The sequence below is a fragment of the Sciurus carolinensis genome, chromosome 3 (genome assembly GCF_902686445.1).
Source record: "Sciurus carolinensis chromosome 3, mSciCar1.2, whole genome shotgun sequence".
Lineage (NCBI taxonomy): Eukaryota > Metazoa > Chordata > Mammalia > Rodentia > Sciuridae > Sciurus > Sciurus carolinensis.
Window position 1 is genome coordinate 175,156,358 of NC_062215.1, and position 15,726 is coordinate 175,172,083.

General features: G+C 49.7%; 1 protein-coding gene across 4 annotated transcripts in view; it reads left to right on the forward strand.

Annotated features, from left to right (window-relative positions):
* The window catches only part of Armc9 (armadillo repeat containing 9), a 136,375-nt gene that overhangs the window by 97,554 nt on the left and 23,095 nt on the right, over positions 1–15,726 (forward strand). For all 4 annotated transcript variants that reach the window (XM_047545557.1, XM_047545559.1, XM_047545560.1 and 1 more), the window contains exon 20: positions 9,930–10,034. In XM_047545557.1, coding sequence (XP_047401513.1) covers positions 9,930–10,034 — 105 coding nt within the window. The remainder of the gene's footprint in view (positions 1–9,929; positions 10,035–15,726) is intronic.

Genomic DNA, 15,726 nt, shown 5'->3' on the forward strand with positions numbered 1-15,726 from the left:
GGTCTCTCGTTGGTCAGTTTTGCAGGCCCTGGTGCATGCTGAGCAAGTGCTGTACCACTGTGCCACACCTGCAGCCCTTATTTCATGGTTTTTAATTTTACATAAATGGCTTCATAGTGCATGAATCATTTACCAGCTTGCTTTTTTCACTCACACATTCACAGTATGTGTTTGAGGTTTATTTTTTCCAGTAACTGCTGTGGGATGCTCCACTGTAAGAATGAACCGCCGTGCTTCTTGTGCTTTTTGCAGCAGCAAAGAGCTTCTTATCTGTGTTCCTTGCACAAATGTGTGTGTGCCTCTCACACCTGGATGTCAGCTTGCTAGCTCCATGAATATGAGGGTCTCATGTTCACTAGATCCTGCCAACTTGCTCTTCAAAGGAGCTAAACCGCTTTACACTTGCACCTGGTGTGTGTGTGTGTGTGTGTGTGTGTGTGTGTGTGGTGCTAGGGATTGAACTCAGGGCCTTTTCCATGCTAGGCAAGCACTCTACCACCTGAGCTGTATCCCCAGCCTCGCACCCGATACCTTTTTAAACAGTTCCACGCTCCTCACCGCCCAGTCACATCTCAAGTTGCTCACGGTAGTGTTCAAAGCCCCGCCCAGTGAGACCCATGTCTACTTTTGCATTTTCATGGACATTACGGCAATCATGACTGCAATGTTGCAAGATCAGTAAGTTAACCTGCAGCTGATAAAAGATCCTTTCCTTCTCTTCTTTGCATATGATGTCCACTCCCTGGTCCTTCGAGAGCTTTGCAGAAGTCTAATCCAGAAAAGCTAGGTGGTGGGGGCAGGGTTGAACCAAGGCCAGGATGCTATATTGATCCCCGAGGGACATCTTCCCAGGTCACTGGGGTCTTGGGTCTGATTGTTGTTGTGGGTCATGTGTGCTTTTGATCTGCATGCCATGTGCTCATTCCAAGTCCAAGGCAACAGGGGACAGATGGGCTCTCTGTGCCCTGAGACCCTAGAAAAGGACAGATGCCTGGTTAACACTGGCTAAATGTCAAGTCAGTGGGCTCGAGTCAGACACCAGGGAAGGAGCAGTGGTCAGATTGGTGGGCTTTTATGCTGCCCCCACCTGTCACCTTGTGGCCCTGGGCAAGTGGGCTTACTCTCTAGGCCTTGGTGTTCTCATCAGGAAGTGAAAATACTGAGACTTCTCACCGGGTGATTATGGGGAGCCATGGAACGCTCCAGCAGTCTGGGTGCAGGGGAACATTCTCCTCATGATCAGATGCAGACTCCCAGGGAGGGAGGTCTGGAGCAGCGGGTGAGAAGCAGCCAGAAGGTGAACTCCTACGTGGGTTAAAGTGGAGCAGGGTGTGGGGCTAGAGCTTTGAGGTCCATCTAGAACTTACACAATTCGTTGCAGGTTTTTCTTTATGGTATTCTTGCTGACGTTGAGACCGTCCCTGCCCTGTGTGAGGGGTGTTTCCAGTTCCGGGTTTGGTCTCACCCTCCTTCACTCATGTCATGTCAGGGAGGGGACACCCCTGACTTGGTCTCTAGGACTCTTGTTCCCTCAGCCCTGGTCTCCTGAGCAACTCTGGACTCCGCTGGAAGGAACCACGACGGAGGTGCCCCTCAGGCTCTTGTCTGTGCTGAGCGTGGTGTCTGCTGTGCTGTGGCCCCTCTGTGACTCGCAGGTGCTTTCAAGCCTCCAGGTCTCCTATTCTGAATGTTAAAGATGTTGACAAGCACTGCTTTTCCCAGGGCAACTTCGCCATCTTCTATTTCTTGCTCTTTTGCTTAGACTTCAGAAAAAGTTTAAGCAAGCAAATTGAGAAGCCAAAGCAATGGACCTGAAGAAGCAGGGAGGTCAGGTGTTAGGGCTCTGTGTGGTCATTTACGGCACTGTTCTGCTTGTTGGGCCAGCTCTCAGGAGCCTGGGGTACATTTTTGTGAATGAGGAAGGTGACGTCAGAGCAGCCGGGCACCGTGATGGGTGTGTGGAGCTGGCTTGCTCAGTCCTGAGGGTGGGTACAGGAGAAACCCTGCCTCCACGGAGGGCCGTCCACCCGGGAAGTCTGCTGTCACCCTGCCAGGCCTGGGCGCCTCCGTCCACCCTTGCTCTCCCATGTGGAGGGCTTTGCTGTTTTTACCAAGAGAGGTTGACAGTTCAGTGTCCTGAGATGCTGTCCCGGGTTTAAACTGCTGGCAGAGCAGCACGCACACTGGGCACTTTCACTTGTCATTTGTGAGACCACTTGAGGGCATTCTGCTCTCTGCATTTGTCTCTAAGAGTCTGAGTTTCCAAATGCACTCAGTGGTCAACTGTGGTTTTGTTTTCAGGCCAGTTGCTTAGAATCTGGTTCGTCTGGAGTATTATGTATCTAAAGCCTCCAGTTAAGAATCTTGTAGTAGCGTAAGGTCACCGAGCTGCTATGGGGAAGCTTCGTACGAGAACATCCAAATTCACCTCAGCTCAGGTGCCTTTTTTTGAGGTATTCTTAATCCTCGAAGTAATCAGTTATCACAGCTCTGCCTAGTAATCTGATGCACTCGGCTTGAGTACATAAAGCCAGTCATTTTAGTAAAATTCCTCCAACAATGGTATTTAAGCCCCACCCCAATTAGGCATTTCTTCCCGAAGCATTTCCTTGTTCGTCACCCCCTTGCTTCACAAAGTAGGTGTTTCAATGCCACGGACTTTACTCTGGCGTCCACGAGCCAGGAGGTCGTGGCTAGTCCCCACGGTGGCCAATCTGCAAGGCATGTCCGTCACCGGAGCCTCGCTTGCCCATGAGCAGGGCTGGCAGATCCTGCCCGCTTAAGCTGAGGGAGAACTGTCGGGAAGCAGCGGCCCTGTCCCGCCACAGCGCCCAGCCGTCCGTGGCCCTGACCACCTCCTGCTCTCGCCACTAGTTCTGCCCGTTCCTGAAGTTCCATGCATCCCTGAATCCTTTCAGTCCCCTTGACACCACTCAGAAAGCGGGCCCAGAGCCCGCTCTGAGCAAGCGTCATTTCTGCCTGCAGAGCAGAGTGTCCTGCTGCTGGGAGCTACGGCCAGGCCCTGACGTGTGCGTTCCCCACAGACCCCGTCCGGCCCCCTAGCTTGCTCTCTGCGCTTGCTGACCAGTTTCCTTTTCGCGGACACGAATGTTTCTCAGAAGCCACGGCAGTGCCTACTTTGTATCCACACAGTGTCCTGGCTCTTCAAAAGTGGCCAACATGGGCTGGGGTGGCAGCTCAGTGGCAGAGCACTTGCCAAGCATGTCTGAGGCACTGGGTTCAAGTCTCAGCGCTGCATGTACCTAAATGAATAAAATAAAGGTCCAGCAACAACTAAAAAATACACACACACACACAGACACACACACACAGGCAAAGTTAAGAGATTTTCTTAGTCAGTCAGTTATGGTTTTAAAGGAGACAGCCAGGTGGTCCCTCTTATTAGAGAAACCCAGGCACTAACAAGAATCATATTTTCCTGAATTAAACCTCAGAACAAAACTTTTTAAACTGAGAACTGTCAATTTAATAATGATTTCTCTATCAGTTTTCTTCCATTTATGCATTCCATATTAACATTCTACCATGGGAATTGCCTGCCTGTTGCAGTAGAGAAGCTGAATCAGGGGAGGCCCTTCCCCACATTGTCAGTAAGTCAGCTGGGGACCCTGGTTCCTTCTCTGGCCCCCCGTTAACATCACTGGGCTGAAATTCAAGGTAGTGTTTATTAATGTGTTACATATATTAGAAACCAAAGCAGAACCTGCCCTGTGTCTTTGGAGGTTAGTGAGAACTTATCAATTATGTGAATTTAATTACAAAGCACTTTAAGTGAAAAGCAGCTTCAATGTTTTTAATTTAAAAATGAATGAATATTTCAGTGAATCTCATAGTAACTTGTGTTGGAGCAGGTGAACGTGTTGAGCCTTAACCCCAGAGAGACGTGGCGGCCCAGACGCACAGGCTGAGGTGCCAGTGTGGGTCTCACGCACACTCACCGTCCAAGGTGAACAAATGCCGCTGCTGGTGTGGGCCGAGGCCAGCCTTTGTCAGCCATTGACCATTTCTTTCTCTTCAAAATGGAATGTGGACATTTGTTTGGTTTCTTAACATTTCATGTTTCCTCCTGGCAGGGAAGTGGTGTGTCACCAATACCTCGGTGAAACTATGATTCACATGCCCATTTCCAGCCAGGGCCTCCAAGGCTTGGTTCCCTGGAGGAGAGATGAAACTCTACCCTGTGCCCAGATCCCTGCCACTCAGACCACAGAGCCCGCTCCTTGGTTCCCCAAAAGCAGTCATTTTCCCAAAATAATCATATAATGTACACACGCTGTACATAATGTACATCTCTAAGATGTTACTATTTTGGTAAACTCAACTCGAAGCCAAGAAGCAACATAAATCTTATAAAAATGTCCCAGAGTTGGCCTTGGGGTAGGGTCACCTAGATAGCGTTACCTTTAGGGAACTCAGTGAAATCTTAGGACGGCGGGTCGGCTAGCCCTTGGCGGCTGTCCTTGCTGGGAAAAATGAGTTCCGACTAGGCTTCTATCACACCAGTGACCGTGAACCTGTGTTCTGGGTAGAAGAAGAGTGGGTTCTCCATTGGGGATTAGCCGAGCAGAGAAGAGAGGATGAGCCGTGGACTCCAGGAGGCGGCCACAGCCCTCCCTCCCACTCCATGTGCCCCGTTGAGCTCGACTGCAATCAGACACCAGGGACCCTGGGTCCTCAGAGGACCTGGGCAGGCCAGCCTGTGTCTCCTCAGAAACAGGCTTCTCCTGCAGGGCCCCACGGCGCTGGGTCAGAAAACCCTCGGCAGAAAGGGTCTGCACAGGTTGGAAGGCCAGGCTGGGCCCCAAGGCTGGGCTACCACAGTGGGCTTGTTGCTTCTCTGGGCCGTAGTTTCCTCCTTAGGAAAGCAGTTATGATCAAAGAAATCCACACGGAGTCACAGTGGTTAGGATACCGGGACACGTTCCTTGGTGGTTTAACGGGAGAGTGTGCGATGAACACCCCCAAGTGCAAGCTGGCAGGCGGGGTCTCCTCAGCAGGCTGTTTGATGAGTGAGTAGATGATTCTAGAACCTGCCTCAGTCTGCTGGTTCTGACCTGCCTCTGGGGCCACCTAGAGTAAGTCACGTCTCCTTTTCTTAAAATAGCCCGTCCTGCGATGACACTGTCTAGTGACGGGGCCGGCCCCAGAGTGGCCCTAAACGGGCAGCCTGTCATTCTGGAGATCAGCTCCAGCCGGGTCCTGGGCCCAAAAATGGGAACCTTCATATTCCTTGGGAACTGAACCAGGTAAATCCCATTCACCAAAGACCAGGGCATCCACGATGATCAGAAATTAGTTTTAAATGAGCACAGTTTGCAGACTAGTGCTTTCTTGAAAATTAGAAAGTTCAGAGAAACCAAATTCCAGTTGTGGGGTGTGCAAGGAATCAGAGAAAGATTGGTTAGCATTTCTCAGGGAACACGGTCATGTCTTGGCTGCTAGCTTCTTCCAGGAGCCCCTGCCCTTGCTTACTGCCAGGGCCGGCCGCTCCCTTGGGCCTCAGCGCAGACCCCAGTCTGGCTGCCGTGTGCTGCTTCTCATGATTTAACCCACAGAGGACAATTGGATGTCGAGGGAAGACTTGGCAGGGAATGGAAAGGAGCACCACGCACTGGCCCCATCCCCGCGTGTCCTGCTCAGTCAGCCTGCGACAATGCACGGCCTCGTGCCAGCTCATCTAGACGGTCCTCCATGTCTGCAGGTTCCACGGCCAAGGGTTCAACCAGACACGGATCAAAAATTCAGGGGGGAGGGCTGGGGTTGTGGCTCAGTGGCAGAGCGCTTGCCTGGCACGTGTGAGGCACTGGGTTCCATCCTCAGCACCACAGAAAAAAACAAAGTTTAAAAATTTTTAAAAATTCAGGAGGTGGATTGCACCTGCACTGGACATGACCAAACCCCCCTTGTCCCATAAATAATACAGTATAACAGCTATATGTATCACACTTATTTTGTACCTTTGTCAAAAAACAGTTGGGAAGAAGCCAGGCAGAGTGGCTCCAGCTGCTCAGGAGGCTGAGGCAGGAGGATCATGTGAACCCAGGAGTTCGAGACCAGTGCAGGCAACATAGTGAGACTCCTCCTCGAAAAAAATCTGGGAATATTTGTGTAGGTCTATTTCAGAGTTCTTTCTTCCACCGATCTGTCTGTCTCTCTGCCAATAGCACACAATCTGGATTACTGTAGCTGTATAGTAGGACTTGGAATTAGATAGTCTGATTCCTCATGTGTTGTTCTTTTTCAAAATTGTCTTAGCTGATTCAAGCTCCTTTGCCCTTTCCATATAAATTTTAGAATAATCTTATATCTGGTTACAAAAAAGTCTTGCTAGGATTTTGATAGAAATTGAGCTAACCTGTATGTCATTTTGGGGAGAACTAGCATCTTAACCAGGTCAACTCTCATAATTCACGGACAAAGCATGCATCTCCATTTACTTAGATCTTCAGTTTCTCTCAGTAGAATTTTGTAGTTCTCAGCATTCCCATCCTGTAATGTTGTGTCAGATTTATACCTAACTATTCCCTTATTTTTGAGCAGTTATAAGTGGTATTTTTAACTTAAGTGTCTACCTGCTTTTTAGTTGTGTACAGAAATCAGAGCTGCAGATGTAGCTCAGTTGTAGAACACTTGCCTAGCATGTATGAGATCCCAAGTTCGACCTTCAGCACTATAAGGAAAGAAAAAGAAGGAAATTGGGTTCTGTATGTCTATCTTGTATTCTGTGACCTTGCTGAACTCACTCATAAGTTCTAGGAGAAAGTAATATTTTATATACACTTATACACACAATACATCTACATATTTTAAAGATTCTGTAGGATTTTCTACATAGACAATTATATCATCTGCAAATAGGATCAGTTCTATTTTTCCTTTCCTTCCTGATCTGTGTCTTCTATTCCTTTTTGGCCTTGTTGGTCTGGTTGGAACTCCAAGCATCATGTTGACTGAGAGTTGTGAGAGTAGAGAGCCCTGCCGTGTTCCTGTTCCCAGTCTTACATGAAAAGCATCCAGTCTCTCATTGCTAAGTGTGATATTTGCTGTGGGTTTTTGTAAATGTTCTTAATCAAGTCCCCCACTTTTCTGATTTTGCTGGGTTTCTGTCTTGATGGGTGCTGAATTTTGTCAAATACTCTGTTCATCCATTAATATGAACATGTGTTGCTTCTCCTTCTCCTAACACTCCCCTCCCCCTTCCCCCTCCTCTTCCTCCTTCTTCTCCACTGAGGATAGAGCCCAGGGGTATTCTATCACTGAGCTACCTCCCTAATCCTTTTTATTTTCTATTTTGAGATAGGGTCTCGCTGGGTTACCCAGGCTGGCCTCAAACTTGTGATCCCCCTGCCTCAGCCTCCTGAGTTGTTGGGATTACAGGCATGCGCCACTGCGTCCAGACTATCATGTGATTGTTTTTCCTTTATAAGTTTGTTAATATTGTGGATTACAGTGATTAAGTTTTACATACTGAACCTCTCTTGCATCACCAGAGCAGACTGTACGTGGTCATGGTATTTAGTCCTATTAATACATGGCTTTATTTGTTAAGGACTTCTACAGTGTATTCATGAGGGACGTTTGTGTTTTCCTTTTTGGTTTTGCCTCTGTCTGATTTTGGTACCAGGGTAACACTAGCTTCATAAAATGAAATAAGAAATGTCCCTTCCTCTGATTTTTGACTTGGTGTTACTTCTTTAAAAGTTGAATAAAATTCTCCAGCGAATCCACACTGGCCTGGAGATTTCTTTTACAAGTTTGATTTCTTTTACAAGTTTACATTTTCAAGTTGAGTTCCGTTTCCTTAATGTTAATAGCACTGTGCATGTTATCTACTTCATGTTGAGAGACTTGTGAAAGGGTGTGTTTTTGCTCTAAGTTGCCAAACTTACGTGTGTAGAGTTGTTTGTAGGAATGCCCAACAGTCCCTGTGATACCTGTAGGGTCTGTACTGATAGTCCCTACTTCTTTCCTGATACTGGTAATTTGTGTCTTGTCTGTCTTGTCAATTTTATTAATCTTTTCAAAGAAACAGCTCTTTATTTCATCAATTTTCTCTGCTGTTCTTCTGTTTTCCTTTTCTTTCATTCCACTCTTTATTATTTATCGTTTCCTTCCTGCTTGCTTTGGGCTTATGTTTCTCCTCTTCTTCTGTATTCTTAAGCATTTTATTTCATTTGTGAGTGTTCATGGAAGCATTTTCATGATGGCAGCTTGAGCATGTATGTCAGATGATCCTAACACCTCTGTCATCTAGATGTGGCCTTCTAGGGTTCTCTCTTCTTTGGTTAGAGTCTCCCTGGTCCTTGGTGTGATGAGGAATTTGTTTTAAGTTTAAACCTGCACATTTTGGGTATTGCAAGGTAGTGGATCTTATTTAAACCTTCCATTTTATCTGGTTTCTTCTGATACTACCCTGTTGCTAAAGCACAGACTCCGCTTCCTTACTGAAAGGTGTGGGTAGAATTCCAGGTTCCGTGTTGTAAGGTGGGGTTTCCTCATTAGAGTCGGGGTAGGAATTCTGGATCCTGCTTGGCTTCCATTAATACGTCTCCAACCAGGCCTTTTCTGACCATCCCAGCAGGAAAATGGAGGGATGCCATCTTCCTGTTGGGTGGGGCAGGGGGCCCATACCAGGCATGAGGGCTTCATTACTGCCCAACAGGGATGACATGTTCCCCTTCGTCACCTTCTCTGATATTACCACCTGGAGGTGCGGGATGCCTCCACAGTAGAGGTAGGAGTTAAGGGGCCCAGGCCCTGGCAGGCCTGGTTAGGGGTGGAACTACAGTGCTTGCTGTGGTATTTGGTTACTTTCTAAAGTGTTTTTTGTTCTTGATGTTTTTTGTTTTGCTTTGTTTTTTTCATGTCTGTTTCCCCTTTTCCCGGACCTTGGGCTAGAGGGAGCAGGCTTTAGGGGGAAGTTTTTGTCTTCCTTTGACATTTCTGACTGTGGCTTCTTCAGCTCCAAGTCTGACATATGAGTCAAGAAGAAAACCCAAAGGACTCACCTCCTGTCATTCCTTGGGTCCCGAGGTCCCCGCTGGCCCGCCTTTCCGCTCCGTCTTTCAGGGTCTTCTGTTGTGTAGTGTCCGGTGTTTCAGTTGCACGTGTGGAGCAGCAGGGAAGGATATTCCACTGCATCTTCCCCGCAGCTAAACAGCTCTTCTCTTTCCTTCTCCTCCATGCTTCTTCTTTCTCCTGCCTCCAGAACACTTACTGCATGGCCGATCGTTGGAATTCTCAAGGTCAGCTGGGTGCCTCACCAGCGACCTTCTTGGGTGGAGGCATTGTCCCTTCAGAGTCCGTGCCTGAATCTGGGGTGTGCAGTTTTTAGATGTCTCACTGTACCGTGGGCCTTTCATCTTTTAGCCTTGGCCCTCTAATTATGTCTCCTCTTGTGCTTGGCAGGGCACTACATCTGCCACGGGGCGAAATCTGAAGGTGGTAGGCCTAGAGCCACGTGTTTTCCACATGTTGATGTTCTCTTCGTCATCTTGCTTCTCTGACCGAGATCTCTGTCTTGTCTTTTTACTGACTATGAACTTGAGAAGTACATGCCTGTCACATGCGGTCTTGTGACCCCCCCGTAAGACATGTGCAGGTGCCTGATATTCTCTGTAGGCTGACTGGTGTGGCCCCTTACCTGGGACCTTACCACAGAGAGGAACCCCAAGGACTGCAGCTGGGAGGGGCTGCCAAGTGCCTCGTTGGACCTCTTCACACTCCCCGGGAAGTGCTCACCGAGCCCGGTTTCCTGGGGCTCTTTGGTCTCCCCAACTCCCCCCTGAGGCCTGTGAAATGTAACCCATGAGTTGCTGTGTTGGGCTAAGGCCTGGTCATCTGGGGGCAGCTCACATTCTGGGAAGCCAGCCAGAGTCCACAGCACTCACCCTATCTCTTTGATGCAGGAGGACCATGACACCATGGAAGCTGATCTGGACAAAGACGAACTCATCCAACCCCAGCTTGGAGAACTCTCTGGAGAGAAACTTCTGACGACAGAGTACTTGGGAGTAAGTGCCACACGCAGGCATGGACCTGGAATGGGAAGGGCAGATGGACATGTGTGACCTGCAGCTTGGGGGTGGACTGTTCCGACCTGCACAGGGAGGGACTAGAGGAAATGTAGCTGCCAGGTGTGTGCCAGGAGCCCTGGGGGTGTCTGAGGGTAGGCCCTGTGGTAGGCAGCTTTTTTGTGGCCCTCTGCCAATCAGTTTGGAGGACATGCGCATAGTAGTGGTGACTGACACCCACTGAAGTAGGGTGGAGGGTGGGGAGAGAGAGGGTGGGGCTGAGGAAAGCGGACTATCCGGCTTGTCAAGCATGCAGGACAGAAGGACCCCCAAAAGGACAGAAAGCAAATAGAGAGGCCTGCAGAGAACCCAAAGAATGCAGTTCACAGAAGCCAGGAGAGGAGTGTTTGGGGATGGATCAGCAGCCTGACGCACCAGTGACGTCCCTGTGTGGAGCCAGAAGCTGACCTCCGAGAGCCCAGCCCCGGGCTCGGGCTGGGGCTCGCCAGCTCTGGGTGGGAGAAACAGGCTGCAACCGGCCACCTAAGAGGGCGGGGCTCAGGCCAGGGGTGGAGCCCCTTTCTGGAACACGTACTTGGTCCTGGTTCCATCCTCTGCACCAAATATAAATAATAAGTGATGGAGTCTTGGACCCACAGGTGTCCCAGGAAGCCTGGGTCAGAGAGCAGACAGGATGAGCAGTTGCCAGGGATTCAGACCAACCTGGACCAAAGCCCTGTGTAGATCAGCTGAGCACATAAGGACAAAGGCCATTGTCATTGAGGGGTCTTCCTGGTACTTTGATGCTGGTGGTTGACAGGGTCAGTTAATGGACCTTAAAACCTTCTCCAGGGCTGGGGTGGTGGCAGGGTGGTAGAGCACTTGCCTAGCATGGGTGTGGCCCTGGGTCTGATCCTCAGCACCACTTAAAACAATAAAGGTTAAATTCCTTTAAAAAATTTTTTTAAAACTTCTCCAGCTGGGCAGGTTGGTTCTGGAGAAGGAGGGCCAGTCCCTCCACAGGGCCTGGCAGAGCCCAGCTCAGGAAGGGGAGAGATGGCTGGGGCAGGAATGTGGAAGCAGAACATACCTGCCCCTTCCCGTGGCTGTCCCCCAGCCCAGTCCTCTTGTCCCCTCGCCCCTGGCACCAGTCCCCCTAGCCCCCTGCCCTCATCCTGCTTCATCACCTAGGAATGTCCAGGGCTTGTCGGGAGCGCAGCCCGTGCCGGGGGACACTGAGGTTGTAGGGCAGCCAGCGGACAGGCTGCGGGACTCTGCAGGCCATGGCGGGATGTGGCCCTTCCTGTGTGAGCTGGGGACCCTCTGGGGCTGAGCCCGGAGCCACTGGGTGTGATGCATTTGGACTGACCCCCACTGCACTCTGGCTGCCTCTGGGGCACGAGTGGAGGGAGAGAGCAGGACCGGTGACTGCAGGGGCAGGGGACAGGCCAGCTGCCACCAGCCCAGCCACAGGCAAGGCTGTTAGATGGTGGCCACCGTTGTCCTTGGAACATCTCAGGAACCAAAGGAGCCCTTGGAGTCATTTGCACTGGGTCAAGTGGGGAGGTGCTCAGGAAGGGTCAGGAGCGGGCAGCCCAGGCTCCAGGTTCCTGAGGGAAGTCTCGAGCCAGGACTACCTTTGTCTCCAAACAGCTGTTTTTGTCAGCGTCTGGGCTCTGTTTGGGAGGACATACATTCTCCAAAGCATCTGCAGGACCTCTTGTTTTAGGACAGGTGACGAGGAAAACAGGAGGCAAATTAGTGTGTCTCCTTTGGAGAGTGGGTGGCGATAGCTGGGGAGGCCACGTACCCGTGTGCCCGACCCCACAGTTGTCACTCAGTGACATAAGCAGAAAGGATGTCCCCTGTGGCCTTGTCAGACATGAGCCTGAATGCAGCACTTGGTTGACAATTTGTAGCACCTCTACACAAAGAAATGCCATAGACAGGCCCTCATGGGGATATGGGAACGAGTTTTAACCACCAGGACATACAAACAGGAGGCAGGATGTGCCAGGACTACCAGCATAGCTAAGCAGACTGGTGAGACACAAATAGAGCTTTAAATTAACCAGTAACCCCAAATGACTGGCCTCTGGAGTTGCTATCATTCTACCATCACATGTAGCTCCAAAGCTGGGTTTTTTTTTTTTTTTAATTCTTTCTCCTGGAGTGCTGGGGATCGAACCAGGGACTTACACATGCTAGGCAAACTCTACTCCTGAGCCGCCTCCCCAGCCCTACTTATTTATTTATTTGTTTATTTATCTATTGAGACAATGCCTTATTAAATTCCAGTACTGGCTTCAAGCGTGTGATCCTCCTACGTCAGCTTGCTGAGTCTCTGGGATTGCAGGCATGCGCCATACCCAGCTTAACACGCAGTTTAAATCTCCTTATGGTCTATGTGCTTTCCTTTTACCAGAAGGAAATGTTTGAGTCACCAGGAAGTTCAGCACATGCTTGCTCACCTCACTGGCTGGAGATATGAGCAGTAAGGATGAAGTACAGGAAGAATCATCATATAGGCGTAAAGACCAAGCCTTCATGTTCCGTGCTCTGTAACAAAGCTGAGCATGAGCTGGGCGGCCTCAGAGAGCAGAAATCTGTTCTCTCAGTGTTGGAGGGCGAAGTCCAAAGCCAAGGTTCCTGCAGGGCTGGGCTCCCCTGGAGGCTGCAAGGCAGGATCCTTCCTTGCTTGTCTCCTCAGCTTCTGGGGGATCCAGGCGATCCTTGGCCTGTGACCACAACCCCTACATCCCTGCCTCTGTCTTCACTGGCTTCTCTTCTGTTTCCTGTGGAGATACTTCTTGCTAAACTTAGGGCTCACCTGGATAATCCAGGATGACCTCCCAGCTGAAGGGTCCTTAGCTTAATTCCCTCTGCAAAGACTTATTCCAAACAAGGTCATATTCACAGGTTCCAGGGACTAGGATAACCTTTGGAGGCCACTGTCCAGCCCACCACACCAGGCTACCATAGGATCTCATCATGGGAACATCTTTACATTCTATTAGAAAACTGGGCGTGGAGCAGTGACCACTGAGGTCACACCAGCTTCCCTGTGCTGCCACTGCCCGTCAGTCATCCTAGGCTGCCTGGGTCCCTTGGGCAGTCACGTGATCTGAAGTTGCCAGCTGCAACCTTGCCCTTTGCTCTGGAGGTGCACAAAAGGACTTAAAGTCTCCTCTCATGGCTGCATGTGCCACACGAAGGAAGCTGACGCAGGCAGACATTCCCTGGGGAGTGTGGGCCTGAACGTGATGGCTCGGGCCCCGTTCTCGGGAGCCAGGTACCTTGCAGTTTTCAGTGAGTCCGAAGATGCTGGCTTTTTGAAACATCGTGTCAGAAAATTATATTAGAAAGGATTTCTCCAACCTGCACCATTTGCCTGAGCAGGCAGAATGCTGGAGAGGCTTGAGACGTAGCTGTTATATTCAGGAAAGACACGAAGCAAATAAAGCTGCTCTTTCTGAGAGGTAGAGATAATACCTGGCACGGCCGGGATGGGCAGGTGTTGTCCTGTGCCCTGCAGTCAGAGCTGGTCCCAGACTGTGACTGGTCCCAGACTACAGTACAGGCTAAAAATAGTCTAGGCCCCACCCCGAGCTCCCGACCAGATTTCCAGGAATTATTTTGCACACCAGTGATTTTAAAGCCAACCAGTCTCTGGAGGTAAGGGTCATGGTGCAGCTGAGATGGCGCACAGGGGCTCGGGATGGGAAGAGGGGTCCTAGGATTCTGGCACTCACAGGAGCACCTCTGCTGAGCATCTGCAGCCACCCCTTCCCTGTGGGGCCTTGCATCAACTCAGGGCACATGCCTCCACACACACAAGAAACACTCAAGACGGGAACAAGTCACTGTCCCCAAGCTTGAGGGAGGCGCAGTGGCCATGCCACTGTGCTGCCTACCGTAACTCTGGAGAAGTGACATGCAGACTTGTGGGCACCAGTTGTTTGAGACCCACAGTTCACTCCTGCTTCTCCTGCCAGAGTGTTTGTGAACTTCTACATCCTAGGTAATCATCCAACTCTTCCTACAAAGAATACCCTGATTTAAATAGCCTCGCCACCTGGTTTAAAGGGACATGAATATTATGCCACAGTGTAGAATCCCAGTCCTTGGCCCTTGTTTTAAAGTAACCTTTGTTTTGTCTTTGGTGGTGCTGGGGATTGAACCCAGGGCCCGCACATGCGCACTTGCTCGGCAAGCGCCCTCAGGCTGAGCCACACCCCAGCCTTAAGCAACAGTAAGAGGCGTGTCTTAGATGAACTTGGCCCGCGACCGATTCCATTTCATCTCATCCTGCCAGCAAATGTGCCAGGCACATTCTGCTGGAAGGGTTGCGGAGCTTTCCCGAGCCTTTGAGCCGTGTCCGCTGCGCCTTCCAGACAGCTGACTCCAGGTGCAGAGGACTTGGTCTTGGGCGGTCTGGCGCTCCGTCTCTGCACACTAGCGGGGCTGGGGGAGCCTGCGCCGGGGGCTCACTGCTGCTCCCACGCCTCTCCCCCTGTGGTTGTTCTTCAGTTGTGTCTCCACTCAGCCGATCCAGTGTTCTTGCCTGGCTGCCTGCGGGTGGAGAGTCAGGCCCTCTACCCGCTGGAGGATTAGTCGGGATCCACTAAACGTCCATATTCTTGTGTGTGAAAACAGCCCAACAAGCAGGGGAAAATCCCGAGCCCCAAAATGTTCTGAATCCTTTATTTTTTGTTTGCTTCTTTTACTCTTTTCTAACTATAAAAGAAATGCATGCTTAGCGCCAAAAAGTCAGAAGTAAACTGAACTTGAAGAACAGCCTGATTTCTTCCCACTCAGGGACAATCACTTTCACCTCTGTTATCCTTCCCTTATCAGTTAGGGTGGGTTTCCATGCAAATAGCAGAGTCCCGCCTTATCAGTCCAAGTAAAAATTTCAGGAAAGAAGCTGGTAAAGTGGTGCACACCTGTAATCCAGCAACTCGGGAGGCTGAGGCAGGAGGATCTCAAGTTCAAAACCAGTCTCAGCAATATAGCAAGACCCTAAGTCTCAAAATTTTAAAAAATAAAATAAAAAAGGGTAAAGGAATGTGACTCAGTGGTTTAGCATCCCTGGGTTCAATCCAAAAAACAAAACAAAACAAAACAAAAAAAACAAAAAAAACAAAAAAAAAAGAAAAAAGAAATGAAATTTGGGAAAAGGGGTACAGGCTGTTCATCTCTTTCCTTTACCCTGCCTGCCAGTAAAAGGGCAGGCCCAGGCTCTGTGGACCTCCAGATTACAAGGACTTGGGAGGCCTCCTTTAAAGTAAAGATAATTAAGATAAATAGATATATCTACACAAATGTAGATATAAAAGTGAATGCATATGAATGAGAGTGGAAAAATAAATCATAGTCAAATTCATATTTTAAAAAGCGACGGCCATCACAAATGTCACAAAATCCAGTGACTTACTGCTTGTTACTTACCTCATAGTTTATCTTCCTGTTTTGCCTTAGGCCCTTTGATCACCTCTATACATGACGAGATTGTCTCTCAGTCTTCTACCAAGAGAAAAGATAAGAAATATTGTAACACGGAGTGTTGTGCAGAATCCTCTTGACTCGACTTCCCATGAAGGGTTTTTCTCCCAGTCCAGGGGGTCGTCCTTCACAGAGAGTGTCTTAGCTCGTGTTCAGGGGAGGAGGAAGGTCAGAGCGCCCTTCTTGG